The sequence below is a fragment of the Elephantulus edwardii genome, unplaced genomic scaffold (genome assembly GCF_000299155.1).
Source record: "Elephantulus edwardii isolate Elephantulus edwardi_28Jun2011 unplaced genomic scaffold, EleEdw1.0 scaffold00208, whole genome shotgun sequence".
NCBI classification, from domain to species: domain Eukaryota; kingdom Metazoa; phylum Chordata; class Mammalia; order Macroscelidea; family Macroscelididae; genus Elephantulus; species Elephantulus edwardii.
In genome coordinates, this window is record NW_006399958.1 from 4,562,314 (window position 1) to 4,578,881 (window position 16,568).

Consider the following 16,568-nt stretch of genomic DNA (forward strand, 5'->3'; position numbering starts at 1 on the left):
ACAGTTCCTTCTCATAGCTCACGGTTTCTGTGCAGGATCAATTCTGTTACCTCCAAGGGCTTCTCAAGGATATGTTTGTTAGTAGCCCACTGATGTTTACCGAGGTCACGGCAGCATCTGGATGCATCTGCACAGTCAGTGTGTTAACAAGGTTTTTTTCCTGCTGGCAGCACGGTTATGTGGTGAGGTGAGACTTCCTGTGGAAGGGTTCTCCTCTTGGACAGAATCTATGTATTTCTCTCTTGTGTTTTCTTTGATGTGAAAGAATGGGAGAAACAGAGGCAAAAAATCTGTCCACACTCCTGGCAGCTACATGTCTCACTTGTCTGAGTTATTTCATGCATAATAAGGTCTTGCTTTACCTTGAAGATTTTCTGACGCAATCTGCACTGAAAGGGTGTCTTAGCTGTGAACTTTCTGAAAATCTACTGAGCCTTGACTCTGATCATCAGATTGTCTACATCTCTACACGAAGAAGTCTTATCTGTCTGAAATCTCTTATGTGGCATCAGGAATAACGTCTTGGCTGAAATCCATACCAAATTCACTGCCAATATAACGTTTCTCTTCACTGTGAGTGTGCTCATGAGAAGTGAGATTTCCCTTCTGACTGAAACCTTTTCCACACTTAGAGCATGTATGGGGCTTCTCTCCAGCATGTGTTTGCTGGTGGATAGTGAGCTTTGCTTTCTGGATGAATCCTTTCCCACATTCACCACACTGATAAGGTTTCTCTCTCATGTGTGTCCTCTGATGGAGCGTAAGGCCGTGCATTTTGATGAAGCCTTTCCCACATTCCCTGCATATATAAGGTTTCTCTCCAGTGTGAATGCGCTGATGGATGGTGAGTATGGACTTCCGAATGAAATCTTTACCACATTCACTGCATTTATACGGTTTCTCTCCAGTATGAGTGCGCTTATGAATAATCAAATCTCCCTTCTGCCTGAAACTTTTTCCACACTCCCCACACACATACGGCTTCTCTCCGGACTGACTTTGCTGATGGACAGTGAGGTTACTCTTTGTAATAAAACCTTTCCCACACTCCCCACATACATAGGGTTTCTCCCCAGTGTGAGTTCGCTGGTGGACAGTGAGGTGACTCTTCTTGGTGAACCCTTTCCCACACTCACTGCACACATACGGTTTCTCTCCAGTGTGAGTTTGCTGATGGACAGTGAGGTTGCTCTTTGTAACAAACCTTTTCCCACACTCCCTGCACACGTACGGTTTCTCCCCAGTGTGAGTTTGCTGGTGAAGAGTGAGGTTACTTTTCTTGGTGAAGCCTTTCCCACACTCCCTGCACACAAAGGGTTTCTCCCCAGTGTGAGTTCGCTGATGTTCAGTAAGAGAAGACTGCCTGGTGAAGCTTTTCCCACAGTCACCACATACGTGGGATTTCCTTATTTTCTGAGATGCCTGAGTGCTGTGAAGTTTGGCCTTAGTGCTATGGGATTTCTGACATTCAGGGAAAATCATGTCACTCCAAAGTCGGTCACCGTCACTGAGGTGCAACGTTTCCTTGTCTCTGTTAAGCTCAGCAGAGTGCTTTATGTGATAGCTGCTTCTCTGGTGGACTGCTGGTAATGTTACATTTGATTTCACAGTTTTATCACATAACTCAAATAGACCATGATAATCCACGTAATGAAAATGAGTTCTGTAGGGATGATCAGTACTTTTCAATGAATTAAGGTTACTGCAGAACTCCAGAGAGTATAATCTTCGTTCACTAGACAAGAGGCCAAGTGGGCGATCGCCAGCATTCTGGACTTCTAGGAAAGAAGACAATAATGAATTTCCACTAGCAGATTTGCAATGGAGCCAGGGGGGAAAAAAAAGCACATCCATGTTTATTGCAGCTTTGTTCAAAATAGCAAAGAGCTGGAAACAACCCAAGTGTCCATCAAAGAATGAATGGATACAGAAGCTCTGGTACAGTCACACAATGGAATACAATGTAGCACTGAAAAACAAGGAACTTGTGAACTATTATGCTAAGTGGATAACCCTGGAGGACATGATGCTGAGTGAAATATGTCAGTCACAAAAGGACAAATACTAAGAGGGACAAAAGGAAAAAAGGGAGGGAGGGAGGGTGGAAGGAAGGGAGAAAGGAAAGAAAGGAAGGAAGGGAAGGAGGGAGGGAGGGAGGAAAGAAGGAAGGGAGGGAGGGAAGGAAGAAAAGAAAAGGAAAGGGACATAATTTGAAATGTCAATGAGTATGTTTTTTACCCTAGTGGTAGGAAGGTGGGTTGCAATTATCAGGGGCATGAATATAAATCTACCAGCTGCTCTGCAGTATTAAGTATGAGCAATTTCCCTCTTATGTGACTAACAGCCTCTGAAAACCCACTGAAGGATCAGGACTGACTCACTTCCGGCTTGATGGCACAAAGTAACAACAATAGTTAGAATTGTTGTTGCTGTTACGGTCCACCCAGTCGCAGATAACTCATAGAGACTCAAAAAGGAAAATTCTGAACATGCATGACTTTCATCATTTTTCTAAGTTCATAGAGTTTCCGGAGGCAACGTATTTCGGAAGTGGATGCCACTCCTGCTTCCAAGCTTGTTTGCATCAGGGAGCTCCACCCAACACTGTCCACCATGGGTCACCATCCATTCTCGCATCTGACACATCAGTGTCACAGTGTTTAGCATCACAGCAACCATGAGTTACCTCGGTATAGCAAAAGGACAGACCAGTGCTGTACCACTTAGAAGAATGTTTGATTGGAAAATAATTAAAACAACTGATATCTAATAGTTAGATATGAGTTAAAAAATAAAACATTACACCAATTGTTAGTGGTACTCTGATTAGAAAAAACACATGCGAAGGGGTAAAAGCAGTAAGTGTAGGAATAAGTAAGGGGGCTGGAGGAAGTTGCTCTGCAATCTGAGGCTACTTCCGGTTCTGAGGAATTTGGGCAATATTTTCCAGTGGGATTTACAGCCTCAGAAACACACTGGAAGTCAGCTGATGGCCATGAGCTTGGCTGAGGAGGAATGAGATAAGAAAATGTATGACAAAAAAAACCCAAAATAAAAAAAACAAATACAAAAAAAAAGAAAAGAAAATGTATGGGCCCAGGAACACAGATTTTGTTTCTTTGTTTGCTTTTTTTTTTTTAATTATTATTATTTTTGTGTGCGTGTACCATCAAATCAGATCTGACTGGTGCAGGAGGAGATTGTCCCTCCTTTTCCCGGCAGAGCATCTGGTGGATTCGAACCATGCGCCTTTGGGATTGTGTTTGCTTTTTTAGGGACACAGGTTTGATGGTTTCTAAAACAGGACTCATTGGCATCCAGCTGGAAATGCCTCACTGCTGACCGTCTGCTGGACTTTCACATGAGGTGAGTCACATGGAAGCAGACTGTCCATCTTTGCCTGTGAACACCAGCTGTGTTTGAACTGCTTGCCTTGGGATTTCAAGCACAACTCTTTACCCACTAGGCCACCATTGCTTCCTGCTAAGAATGTAACATAAAGGTCAGTTTATGACACACACCAATTAGAGGTAGTATGTCCACCTGATCTTAACTGGTTGAGAATCGATACATTCACTCCATGAAACCTTACACAGAGACAAGTAAATACCAGGCAAGACAAACTAATTGGCATGAAGAAAAATTTAAAGACAAAGCAGAGCAAGTATGAAAACACAAATCACAACATTTTTCTTTTTCTAAAAAAATGAAACTATGGGAAGCCAAACTTTATACCAAATATTATATGAAAACCCTTGTTCAGGAATTGAAGGAATTACAGGTTTATAAGTTAGGATTTCTCTTGTGGCAGATCCTAAAAAATGAGCTGTTTGTTCCCTGCAGACAGGAGACAGCTAGGGGCCCCCTACAGAGGGAGTGCTACTTCCTGAGCTAGAGTTCACCCTGAGGCATCAAGGTTAATAGTTAAGGGTAAACCAAATTCTTCCATTTGTGAACCCCTCCTTCCTGAGTCAAGCAGAAGGTTTTCAATAGAAAGAGCTTGGCTTCATTTGCATTGAATTCTCTTTGTGATTTACTTCCTGATAATTTTCAATAAAGACACAGAGAAGCTTGGCTTGGGGTCTTCAGTGGAGAACTGCTGGCCCCCTGGTTTATGCTCTCTGCTCTATCACATTCCTGGCTGTTTGCCATATTATTAATAATTATAAAATTATTCCATTCTTTGGGACCCTCGGTCTGCAACATGAAACAAAATAAGTTCATTAGGAAAAATAGATGATAAATGAAAGCATGGGGGGAATTAGGTACCACGAGGCCCTTTCTCACTGGGATCTGAACCTTTAGAGAACCTCTGAGTAGGGGACAAAGAAGCTAAGGAAGGAGATGACAGACAGCACAGGGAGAGACCACTGCGCTACAGGGGCACAACAGTCAGTGAGATTTGCAACGTCCAACTAGAACTCACTGCACTGAATGTGGTTCCGACTTATGAGACCCTCACTAGTTTCCCGAGGCTGCAAAGCTTTACGGACAACCCCTCTTTGGTCTGTGGAGTACCGGGAGGCTTTGAACTGCTGATTTTGAGTTGGCAGGCTGATGGGTAACGGACTCAGTCACCTGGGCTTCTGGGGGTGCATGCAAGGATGGGAAATCTATGCTCCTCAAGAGTGGAAGAAAGTGCTGAATCATCAGGACAAGGAGGACGGAGAATTCAGAGGGTGGAATTTTATAGCAAGGGAGGGGAAGGATAAGAGGAAGGGGAAGATTTACAAACCTAGAAAGAATGAAATGATGAAACCAAAAATACAACAATGTAGACAAATAAAAAGATCTGACCTCAGAAGGAAAAGAGTATGTATTTCTCTTAAGTCCTAGAAAGAAAGAGGTCTCTCCTAGAGGCGCACAGTTTGAATCCACCAGATGCTCTGCTGGGGAAGGAGGGACAATCTCCTCCTGTACCAGTCAGATCTGATTTGACGGTATGCGCACACAAAAATAATTTGAAAAAAAAAAAGAAAGAAAGAGGTCTCACAGGGAGGAGGGGTATGTAAAAGTATTTTAGATTTATCCTTCTTGTTGTTATTATGTGCCGTTAAGTCACCTGCAACTCACAGTGACGCTATACACAACAGCTCTGAAGCCTGCCCTGTCCTGAGCCAGTCTCACTGACTCTAGCACACCTACCTCATCGCTCCAGTCACTGTATCAATCCATCTCATCTGGGGTCTTCCTCTCCTGTGTTCTCCCTCCACCCTTCTGAGAATAATGTCCTTCTCCAAGGATCAATCCCTACTGGCCACATGCCCAAAATATATGAGAAAGAACTTCAAAATCATAGCCACCAAGTTGAAAGTTGGTTTCACCCTCTCCAAGAGAGACTTGTTTGTTCTCTTGGCGGTCCAAGGTATGTCCAAGACTCTTCTTCAGCACCACAAATCAAAGGCATCAATTTTTCTTCTATAAACCTTAAGTCATTGTCCAGCTCTCTGATATATAGCAAGTAATTGCAAAGACTATGGACTGGATCAAAACACCTTAGTGTTGGGGAGCTCTGGTGGCCTAGTGGCAAGATGCTGAATTGCAATCCCAGAGGTATGCAGTTCAAATCCACCAGATGCTCTGCTGGAGAAGGAGGGGGCAATCTCCTCCTGTACCAGTCAGATCTGATCTGATGGTACACGTAAAAACAATACAATAAAAGTTAAAAAAAAACAACAAAAAACACCTTAGTGTCTAGACTGATATTATTGCTTCTCAGCACTCTGGACAGGTCCCTGACAGCAGATTTACCTAATGCAATTCGTCTTTTGATTTACTAACTGCTTGTGCCAAGAGTGTTGAGTGTGGATCTGAGCAAGCTGTAACTGTTAACAACCTCAATCCTTAGACATCCTTATATATGTGATGCCTTCTTTTACTTGTGTGAAAAGTACAAAGCCTTCTCCTCCCACTGCTACTCTCTCACTCACCTGGAAAGTTTTCACTGTGGTGTTCAGGCAACTTAATCCATGATTGTTCACCTCCTTCCAACCTGGGGAGCGTATGAGGTGTCTTACGTTGATACCCTGTTCGTGGGAAAGCAGACAATCTTAGACACACCAGAACGGTGATCATTTTTAAATGAATGCACAAATGGAAAAAGAAAACTTTCAGAGGTACAAAGCAAAGGGTTTTCTGTTAGGAGTTGAAAGATGATAACCCACTAATCTAGGGCCAGAAGTAGATCGAGAATCTCCCAATTCAGAGCACACAGACACAGCAGCGGGGAGAGGAAAGGTGCATGACAGGAGAGCTGTCCTCACCGATGGACACCAGGTTTCTGTAGTTCTCCAGCATCACGTCCCGGTACAGGGCCTTCTGAGCAGGGTCCAGAAGCCCCCATTCTTCCCAAGTGAACTTCACAACCACGTCACTGAATGTCAGTGCTTCCTGTCAGAATAAGAGGACCCTGTTTAATCAAGTATTTTCCACTCAGGGTATGAATAAAGTGTGAAAAAAGCTGTTAACTCCAGTTTCTTGGAAAAGCCTGCTGTGTCTATGTATACAACTTGCTTTGTTGGAGATATCTGAGAGAAAAAACAGAAGCTCTTTCAATTCAGTATTCCAAAATATGCCACTCATAAGAGTAGAATTTTGTAAAGTGCTCAAAACTGAAATGCGTATCTTTACAAGCTAGAAACTTTTCCTGTTCGTACAGACATAAGAGATGTATGTGTGTGTGTGTGTATTCCACAAATATACATTTAACTACATTAACAGAAACATTATCTCCTGAATATTGTGAAATGGGTGAGTGCAGAAGAGTACTTTATTAACAGTAACTCCGTTAGAATATCCTTATGAATTAGGGTGAAGTCTCTCTCAAGGAGGAGTGATAGGGAATGGCAAAGGACACACTGACAAAGGAGATTTGCTTTGACAAGCACTGTGGCAATTGGACAATTAAAACAGACATTCAAGGGGGGAAAAAAAAGAAGAACGAACTGGGGAGGAGGGTAGAGAAAACAGTGCAACACTGAATGAATGAAAACCCCAAATCTCTGTAAATGTTCATTAAAACTAATAAAATTTAAAAAAAAAGAGTAGAATTTTGTAAGCTGCTCAAAACGGAAATGCGTATCTTTACAAGCTAGAAACTTTTCCTGTTCGTACAGACATAAGAGATGTACATGCATCTGTGTGTGTTTGCGTGTGTGTGTGTGTGTGTGTGTGTATTCCACAAATATACATTTAACTACATTAACAGAAACATTATGTCCTGAATATTGTGAAATGGGTGAGTGCAGAAGAGTACTTTAGTAACAGTAGCTCTGTGAGAATATGCCAGACTTTCAAGGATTTTCAGACTCTGTCTCTACCTACACTTTTTTTTACCAATTCTGACATAGGTGTCTCTTTACAGCAGTCTCTGCTTCTGTTCATTTCAAATTCATTAATCCTTTGTGATGAGCATATGGAACTCCTAGCACCTACTTAGGCTCACAAACGGGTGACTAAGGAATTTCTAAAATGCACAAAATTCATGTTATTTTTGTAAGCTAGAAACTTCAGATTTTTTTTGTAAGTTGTTTTATTATCTGTTCAATTTGTTATTATTCGAAACTTCAGATCTTTACAGACACAACAACCGAAGTGTATGCACAGTCCACAAATGGCATTCTACTATAACAACAGGTAACAATGTTACCTCCTATAATTGTGAAAAGCAAATATGCGGAAAGGCCGTTAACAGTAGCAGTGTTGGAATATGTCTGTTTTCAAGGATTCTGGGGATCTGTCTCGACACACAATTTTTGTCCCCACTTCCAAAATACCTGTCCCTTTCACAGCACTCCTTGGTTTGGTTTGTTAATCCACTGTGATAACCACAGAGACCGTCCCGAGGTTTTCAAATGGTTTACTAAAGAACAGAGTAGATCTTGGTTGTCGCCACGTGCTCTGCCCCTGGCTTCTGATGGGACTGGAGCCATCAACTCTCTCTGGGACCCCTTCCAGACCTGCTGTCACTGCCACTGAGCCCCTAGACATCTCCTGGGGTCACGACTTTGAGGAGGTTTCTTTCCTCCCTTCTCTCTCCCTCTCTTCTTCTTTTTTTTTAAAATTTTTATTTATTTATATTATGTGTGTACCGTCAAATCTCTCCCTCTCTTCTTATTTCTCTCTGTTTTACAAAGCTCTGTGGAATTGACTACTGATATGGACAAACTTCTTATCAATTTGATGACGTGGAGATGAACGAACCAATCCCCTGATGGTGGGTCTCAAACATCAAATTTGCAGGGTAGATGTGACTGGCCTACAGTTAAATTTCATAGTCTACTACACAATTTCTACAATATGCATAGACCTCTCAAGAGTACTAAAGAGCAACGGCGTCAGGCTGGAGACTAAGGTGCGCCTGATCCAGGCTATAGTCTTTGCAATTAGGTGCTATGTGTCGGAGAGTTGGACAATGAATAGGGATGATAGAAAGTGAATTGATGCCTTTGAGCTGTGGTGCTGGAGAAGAGTGTTAAATACACCATGGACTGCTAGGAGAACAAACAGGTTAGCCCTGGAGAGGGTGAATCCAGAATGTTCCCCAGAGTCAAGGGTTCTGAAGCTTCGTCTGACATACTTTAGGCATGTTGCAAGGAGGGACTGGTCCTTGGAGAGGGACGTCATGTTTGGGAGAGTGGAGAGGCAGCTCAAGAGAGGAAGACCTTCAATTAGATGGACCGATTCAGTGACTGGGGTGGTGAGAGTGAATGTGTTTGAGACGACGAGGTTAAAAAAAATAAAAAATAAAAAAAAAGAGACGACAAGGTTGGCACAAGATAGAGCAGCGTTTAGGGCTCTTGTACATAGGGTCGCTCTGAGGCACAAGTAACGGGATGGCACATAACAACATGCATAGATATCACAGGGCAGGCAATACCTCTAGGCCACCAGAGCTTCTTAAATCCCTTGGGGGGGAAAACTGGACATCCTTCTCTGAAGGAGGCACCAGATGATTCAAACTGCCTGCCTTTTGGATGAAAGCACAACACTGAACCATTAAAGTTTATTTCTCCCTAGTTTCTACTTTTCAACTTTTAGGGTAAACTCTGTGCGTGTGCCAAATCTCCCATCATGCAAGCAGGATACCAAGGTAAGCATAAAACAAAGCAAAAGTCACCTGACCCTTCACCATCTTCTTCTCTTCTTGGAATATTCCCAGCAACTGGGATGCTCCGTATTTTCATGATAAGCTCTAATTCCTATTGAGAAATCTCAGTCTCCCATGGAGAGTGTCCCTGGAAAAGACAATACACAAATCCTGTCATCTCTGTTAAAAGAGGAAAAACAGCTTATGATGTGTACTTGCAGGCCTTTCAGCTTTCTTGTTGTAGGAAAGTGTTACAGAGCTCTCTTAGTCCTGCCAACTAAGGCATTTTCTCTTTCTTTCTTTCTTTCTCTCTCTCTCTCTCTCTCTCTCTCTCTCTCTCACACACACACACACACACACCCTCTAGTAAGGTTCAGCAAAAGTCTTTCACTGTGTTTGCTTTAGAAGGAAGGTGGGCGTTTCCCATCAGGACTCCTAGGGGTCCAGGTCCAGTGGTATAAGGGAACACATTTCCTTATACCACTCTGATGACCTAATGCTAAGAAGCTGATGTCAGAAGATTGAATCCAGTCACCGCTTCATGGGAGAACGAGGGCAGTCTCCTCCCCTGCAATCTCCTGCCTCTGAAATCCACCACAGAGTCAGCTATGGGTCGACTGACAACAAGAAGACAACGAAGGAAACCGCCCACTTCACAGTGGCCTCCACTTTCACGAAATAATAGCTGTTCCATGACTCAGTCTTTAAAGGGGGTGGGGGGTTATGAAATTAATTTTGAAAATGGGTTAGCTCATCTTGTCTAGTTCAATGTGCATTCTTTGGGAGAATTAAGGGGGTATCTCAATAAACTGGTCACTCTGTTTCTGACTGAAAGTGGCTGAAGCTTTAAGGACATAAAAAGATTTGGAGACATGGTACTATGTAAGAGTGTTCATCTCAGGGTGAAGAGATGGTCAGGGAAATTCAAGACTAGAAGAAAAGAAGGTAAAGTTGAGATAAGCAAATGGTGATATGCTAGGCCTGTGTTCCCGGTTCACCTCTGCAAGGAAACTCGATTGAAACCCGGCAAGCCTCATGGTCAGCCTGAAGTAGCCCCTGATATGACAGAAGACTGCGGCCAAGATATCCAAGCTTGGAATCAAGCCTTTATTCTTCACCAGTGGTAATTCATTCACCCACTCAGGGAATGCTGCCCTGAACATGTTTCCTTCATACCTTTACTTTATTATTATTGTGTTAATAATACACAAGAAATTTCTATTTGTCATGGAACAATGAATAAATGTTAAAAAAAGTGAACTGGGGGAGGGGGAACAGAGGGAGAGGAGGTTAAGATGTGCAATAATGAATGAATGAAAAAACTTCCCTGTAAACAGTCAATAAAAATAACATTTTACAGCGAGCTCTGGTGGCCTAGTGGCAGGAAAGTGTACTGCAATCCAAGAGGTGTGTGGTTCAAATCCACCAGATGCTCTGCTGAAGGAGGAACAATCGCCTCCTGTACCAGTCAGATCCAATTTGATGGTACACACATTAAAAAAAAATAACATTTTATTTAAAAAAAAAAGAAATTTCTATTGTCATATTTTGGGGAGGGGTTATTTGGAATATAGGTTGCTGAAAAAAGGTTAAGAAATCAACAAAAAACTCAGCCCATATGCCATTCTGTGAAGATCTCTGAAGGGTTAGTGACAAGAAGAGGTTGGCAGTACAAGAAAATGTTCCAAAAGAAAGAAAAGAAAATGTTCCAGGAACACCTGACACCCTTGAAATCGAGGGACCTTCAGGGGGGAGTGGGGGTTGAAAACAGCCTAGCTCCAGCTCTAAGAGCTAATCCTTGTGAGCAATTTTCTGAGTCTCTGACTTCTAAAGGGTTAAGTGCACCAGAAGAGTTCTCCACCTATCCTGATGCTGACTGCTGGGCCTGTGGTGAGGATCTTTGCCTTCTTGATGCTGAGATACAGGGATTACATGTGTGGATTACAATCTATCCTAAAGACCATCATTTATCACAGCAAATAATATTTAGAGCATTCTTCCACTCTCTATATCCAGTTTGTGAATGCTCACGCAAGTGATTATCAATTTTCTGAATTTCGAGGAAAGAAGCGAACAATGAACCATTTTTTTTTTTTTAAGTAAAAAAAACCCACCACACAGGGACTTTATTATTCCCAGTACGGGAGAGGTCTTCTGGGGCGGCAGGAGGTGGCTGTGGGACAGGGCTGTAGGGACAGGGGTGGCCCTACTTGCCGGCGATGAGGGGGTTCCTGAGGACCACAATGACTGAGTCCCCACGCAGGAACATCTTAGAGATGTAGCGGTCCTTGTTGACGGGTTTGGACTTCTTCTTGCCCTTGCCACTCTTGGGGACCTCGGTCCACATCTCCTTCACGTTCTCCAGCACCATGTTGCAGTGCCTGTCGAAGGCCTTCACACGGCCCAGGAGCTTCTTGTTGTTTCGACAGTTGATGAGCACTTGCGTGTTGTTCTTGACCGACTGAGTGAGCACGGAGAGCGGGCCTGTGTTAAACTCCTCCTCCTCTCGCTTCTGCAGCTCCTCCGGGGTCATCTCACTCTTGGGCTTGTTGAGGAGGCTCATGGTGCCGGCTGCGGTCTCAAATCCACAATGAACCATTTGATGATCTCAAAGATGAATAAAGCTCAACACTTTGAGGTGAGCAGGCTCTTTAGTGAGAACCCTAAGATAAGTATAATAACTCACAGGCTATTACCACATTAAAGGCTCCTTGCACACGTGTCAAAAAAAATACAAGAGTTATATGCACCACACTCATGTTTATGGCTGCTTTGTTCACAGGGGCAGAGTGGACTTTAACAATCACTTCTTCCCCTTCACACTTCTATTTGCATGAGTTATTTTTGTTTTGTTGTTGCTTTTTTATTTTTTTTAATTATTATTATTTTTTTTTTACTATACAGGTGTTCTCTGTATTACAGACTAATTCTCATCCTAAATCTATTTAAGTTGAATTTGTACATTAAGATAAAATAGATATGGTTCATAAGTAACATCAAAGGATTATCTTCATATATAGTATGTCACGCATATTTATGATGAGAAAGGAAGCATAAAAACATGGTAGAAGTACGTTCAGATAGAAGAAAACATCCTTAAGGTAGCAATAAGAAGTACTGAAATTGTTTTGTTACATGTTGCAAAGTAGGTACCTTTTTGTTGTTAGGAACCACTGCATGTACCTCAAATTTTTAATATTATATGTTTTATGGGAGTGGGTTGATAACTAAAATTGTCTATAAAATGGACTTTAGTAGCCCAGTGTGTTAGTTATCCAGTGCTCCAATAACAGGGATATGAAAAGGAGTTGGCTTTAACAAACAGAAATGTATTATCACAATTTAGAAGACTGAAGTCCAAACTGAGGATGGTAACTCCAGGGGTAGGCTTATTTTGTGCATGTGTCTTGGCTGGGGAGTTTCCCAGCTCAGGTACCTGGGTTCAAAGAACGTACTGCCTTCTAGATCTTCTTTCTTGTTCATACTAAGGTCACACCTTCTCGGCTCACTTCTTTTTCTCTTTACTCTGATTGCAGCTGCCTCTCTTAAATTCTATCATCCTCATTGGTCCATGGGATGGCCTCTCAGTGACCAGGATCACCAACTGGAGTTGTTCTCCAGAGAAACTGCAGACCCCTTCCACCTCAGCACCTCTTTTCTTCTGTTTAAACATGGAATATTGACCTCACTTCTGGATACCACAGTTCAAAACACCATTTATAACAGGAGATGCAATGCTCCTTCCACTACCCCACACGGCCTTCCAGCTGGGGAGGCCAGAGCTCAGGGAGTGATGAGGACAGCAGGGGGGAGGGTCCCCTCCTCCCCCCCACCCCAGCTCCCAGCCCCGTGGTCCTGCCCGCCCCGCCCCGGGTGGGGCCGCTCGCCTCCGTCGCCCGGGCACGCGCCGGACCGCGTGGACACGGGTCGGGCCGCGGTGCCCAAATTATTATTATTTTGTGTGTGTGTACCGTCAAATCAGATCTGACTGGTACAGGAGGCTATTGCTCCTCCTCCGGCAGAGCATCTGGTGGATTCGAACCGTGTTCCTCTGGGATTGCAGCGCAGCTTCTTGCCACTAGGCCACCAGAGCTCCCCTTGTTGTTGCTTTTTTAAAGAAGAATAAAGGACTGTACACTAAAAAACATGCAAGAGTAAAAATAAGGCCAATTGTAAAGAAAATTGGAATAAAAGCAAATTTAGAGAATATGTAATGGAGAAATTCATATTTGGCTGTTTCCCAAATCGTTTGATCATCTCAAAGAGGAATAAGGCTAAGTACTGCGATGCCAAATATTGTGACACTGATGTGTCAAATGTAATAATGGTTACCCCATGGTGGACAGTGTTTGGTGGAGCTCACCGATTATCAAGCTTAATGTTCCCAGCACACTATTGGTAAAAATATAATAATATAAACAAGCCAAACTGTAAAAAAATGTTATTAAAAGAACACAGTTTTATAAAGTATAGACTTACCTGACCATCTCTCTTGCCGAGAGGTGTCATACTACAATCTCTCCAAATCATTTCTGTCTTTGAAACCTTAGGCATAGGAGAAAGACAACAGACGTTCAAACGGCAAGTAAAATAAACATGCCAGCCCTTCCTCCCTAGTTCATCTTTACCAACGAAAGCATAAAGCACAGCAAAAGTCATCTGGGTTGTAACCATCTTCTGTTCTTCAGTTATTACCAGCACCTGCACCTGGGATACACTTAGTCTTATCTTGAGAAGTTCTAACTCCTCTTCAGAAATCTCAGTCTCCCATGGTTGCTGTCCCTAGAAAAGACAGTATCACGAATCCTGTAACCTCTCTTAAAAGAGGGAGGCCAGTATGAGGATGCCCAAGTCTGACCTTTATCAATTCCGCCAACAACGGGGAACTGCTCCAGCTAACATCCAAACCTCAAATGCGAATGAAGTCAAGCTAGACTGCATCACTCCCCTGGCCTATTTTCTATTAACCAATTCCAACAACAAAAGATTTCGGCATTTCTCTAATAAAAGTCAAATTGTGAATGGTTTATTTATTCTCTCTCCTTTTTTTCTGAAGTTACAGGAGGTGGCCAGACACCCCGTAGTAATCTGATAAGAGCCCTCGGACCCATCGGCCAAGATTCCAGAACTTCTGATTTTCCGAAGCTTCGTGTTCCTAATTCTCTGGAGCAAAGACACCGATGTCCCATCACTACAATATTAGAACAAAACCTGGACCAGATTTCCACCCTCTGATGTCTATTCCCGGGCTCCAACTTTACAGTATCAATTAAATTCTGAACCAAAGACATTGCATTAGTGGAAAAACTCCACCTCCAAGCCTGGCAAAGCAGAGTGATCTTTAAATACCTGGGACCTTACAGACACCGTGTGCTTCTTTGCAAGGCGGTCCCAACGGGAGCTTTCAGATCCTCACTACGCAATATCCACGCATTTTCCTTTATTGCTCAATGTCAATAAGGAAACATGCAAATTTCCACGTTTAGGGTGTTTTGGTTTGTTATTTCCAAACAACATCAAGTTGCAGAGAGTTGCAAGCACATCTATAACCACCTTCCAGCTTTCTCAGACATCAAATGCTGAGCCTACGGTGCCTGACGAGACTCAGGAAACCTTAATGGTTACGAACGCGAAGCACGGCCGTATTTACATTTTGCCACGCCCCCTATATAGTCACTCAATTTCAAGGTCAAAATAAAAAAAATGTACAGCAACCTGTGTGTGTAGGGGGTGTGTTTGTTTCATTTTCTCCCAAATGCATATTTCCAAAAAGTTGCAAATAATCCGTAATCTCTCACCGCTACGGTTCGGCAGCAAAGGGTCTTCTGATGTCGTGCGAACTCGAACGCCTTTACGACATCTCCGTACAAGGGAATGTCTGCGCCCGTTTCCTCAGGGATTCCCAGGAACCGCCATATCGGCCGACTTGCCGTACAATGGACTTCTTCACCACCACCACCACCACCACCACCACCCCCGTTGCTAGGAGACCAGAAAGGAAAGAAACTTATCCAGTTCCCTGTATCCTCCATCTTTACCAAAAAAAGACGCTGGCCTGTAGGAGGAATGTGGCATCAGGGTTGATGGAAGTGTCAACAACCTGCGTTATGCAGATGACACAACCTTGCTCATTGAAACTGAGGACCTGAAGCGCTTGCTGCAGAAGGTCAAGGACTGCAGCCTCCAATATGGACTGAAGCTCAGGATAATGTCTAAAGGAGACACTCTATTTCCTTCTCTTCTACTTGGCACTTTTGAGGTACATTTTTTTCTGGTTCGAGGAGAGATCATGTGAATCCCAGGGGAATGTCAATTCATCTGTGCACCTTATTGCATGTTAGGGTGGCCTAGTGGTAAAGGAGCTGTGCTGCTCAACCAAGGGCAGATGGTTCAAATCCACCAGCTGCTCTGTGGGAGAAGTGCTTTAAAGGTAGGGACGTTGAGGAGACAGGGATACCAGGATTGAGAAAAAAAATTATGAAGCAAGTCGTGTACAGCTCAAAGACTGAAGCAGCCTCAAGCCATGCCTCTCTGTAAACTTTCTTGAGAATCACCAGAAAGTCAATCCTAAAGAGAATTTTTTTTCTTTTTTTTTGTGTGTACCATCAAATCAGATCTGACTGGTACAGGAGAATTCCCCTCCTTCTCCAGCAGAGCATCTGGTGGATTTGAAGAGAATTCTTTTCTAAATGAAACTGGCTTTTTATTGTCAACCTTGTAATTAGCTCAGGAAGGAAGTAGTTCAGACTCTTAACACTCCCTTTGCAGGAGGGGTACCTAGCTGCCTCTCCTCTGCAGGATGTCTGTTTCTTGTGATCTGTCACAAGAGGAATTCCAGCTTATATTTTGTTTCCTTCAATTCCTGATTAAGCATTTGATTTAACATATCTTAGTATTTCACTTCCCACAGATGGGCAGTCTCCTCCCATATTAATTACTGCCTCTAAAAAAATAAGCTGGGGTGTCGGCTATGGGTCATTTCCAACTCAAGACATAATTATGACACCACCACTTCTACACAGGTGCTTTTACAGTATTAGCAAGCTGCCCAAGCAATTGGTGGACCACAAGCACCTTATTTGCAGGGTACCACTTGGAAATCTGGGAGTCCTAAGACTATCGTGAGAAATGCTGTATGAATATATTTTATCATCCTATAAATACAGCAGCAGAGATATACTTGATCTTGCTCACACAGTAATGGACTTTTTGTTCTTCCTAATACAGCTCCCACATTCATTGAGGCAATTTCACATGGCGAATTACAATAAAGAGGTGTTACCTGCTCCAGTAATTTTAACCGTTACATCTACAAAGGCTGGAACTTTTTATTTCTGTAAGGGGAAAACTTGTCATTTCCCCAGGAACAAATATTATAAAGGTAGCAAAATTACTGGCTTTGGCAAGACTGTGCTAGAAGCCTGAACATTTGCTCACTCTCAATACCCTTACAAGGAAAACCTTTGTCCTCATTATTACA

At 42.9% G+C, this 16,568-nt stretch overlaps 2 protein-coding genes and 2 pseudogenes across 2 annotated transcripts in view; all 4 read right to left on the bottom strand.

Moving 5' to 3' along the window:
* Nucleotides 1-127, bottom strand: part of LOC102852446 (zinc finger protein 534-like) — a 16,587-nt gene extending 16,460 nt beyond the window's left edge. The window contains exon 1 of the mRNA XM_006897398.1: nt 101-127. Coding sequence (XP_006897460.1) covers nt 101-127 — 27 coding nt within the window. The remainder of the gene's footprint in view (nt 1-100) is intronic.
* Nucleotides 128-498: 371 nt separating this feature from the next.
* On the bottom strand, nt 499-1,482 carry LOC102852852 (histone-lysine N-methyltransferase PRDM9-like). Its single transcript, XM_006897399.1, has 2 exons — nt 1,121-1,482; nt 499-952 (listed from the first exon to the last, which is right to left on the bottom strand). Exons 1-2 carry the CDS (start codon nt 1,480-1,482, stop codon nt 499-501), a joined length of 816 nt encoding a protein of 271 aa, XP_006897461.1.
* Nucleotides 1,483-11,294: 9,812 nt separating this feature from the next.
* On the bottom strand, nt 11,295-11,651 carry LOC102875473 (annotated as a pseudogene).
* A 3,288-nt stretch (nt 11,652-14,939) lies between these two features.
* The window catches only part of LOC102853270, a 246,556-nt pseudogene continuing 244,927 nt past the window's right edge, over nt 14,940-16,568 (bottom strand).

Bases quoted from the DNA above. Each gene is read 5' to 3' on its own strand.
- LOC102852852 (XM_006897399.1), bottom strand. From the start codon at position 1,482: ATGATTTTCCCTGAATGTCAGAAATCCCATAGCACTAAGGCCAAACTT. The intron at 953-1,120 runs GTTCACCAAGAA...GTGTGGAAAAAG, and splicing joins TGCAGTGAGTGTGGGAAAGG to TTTCAGGCAGAAGGGAGATT.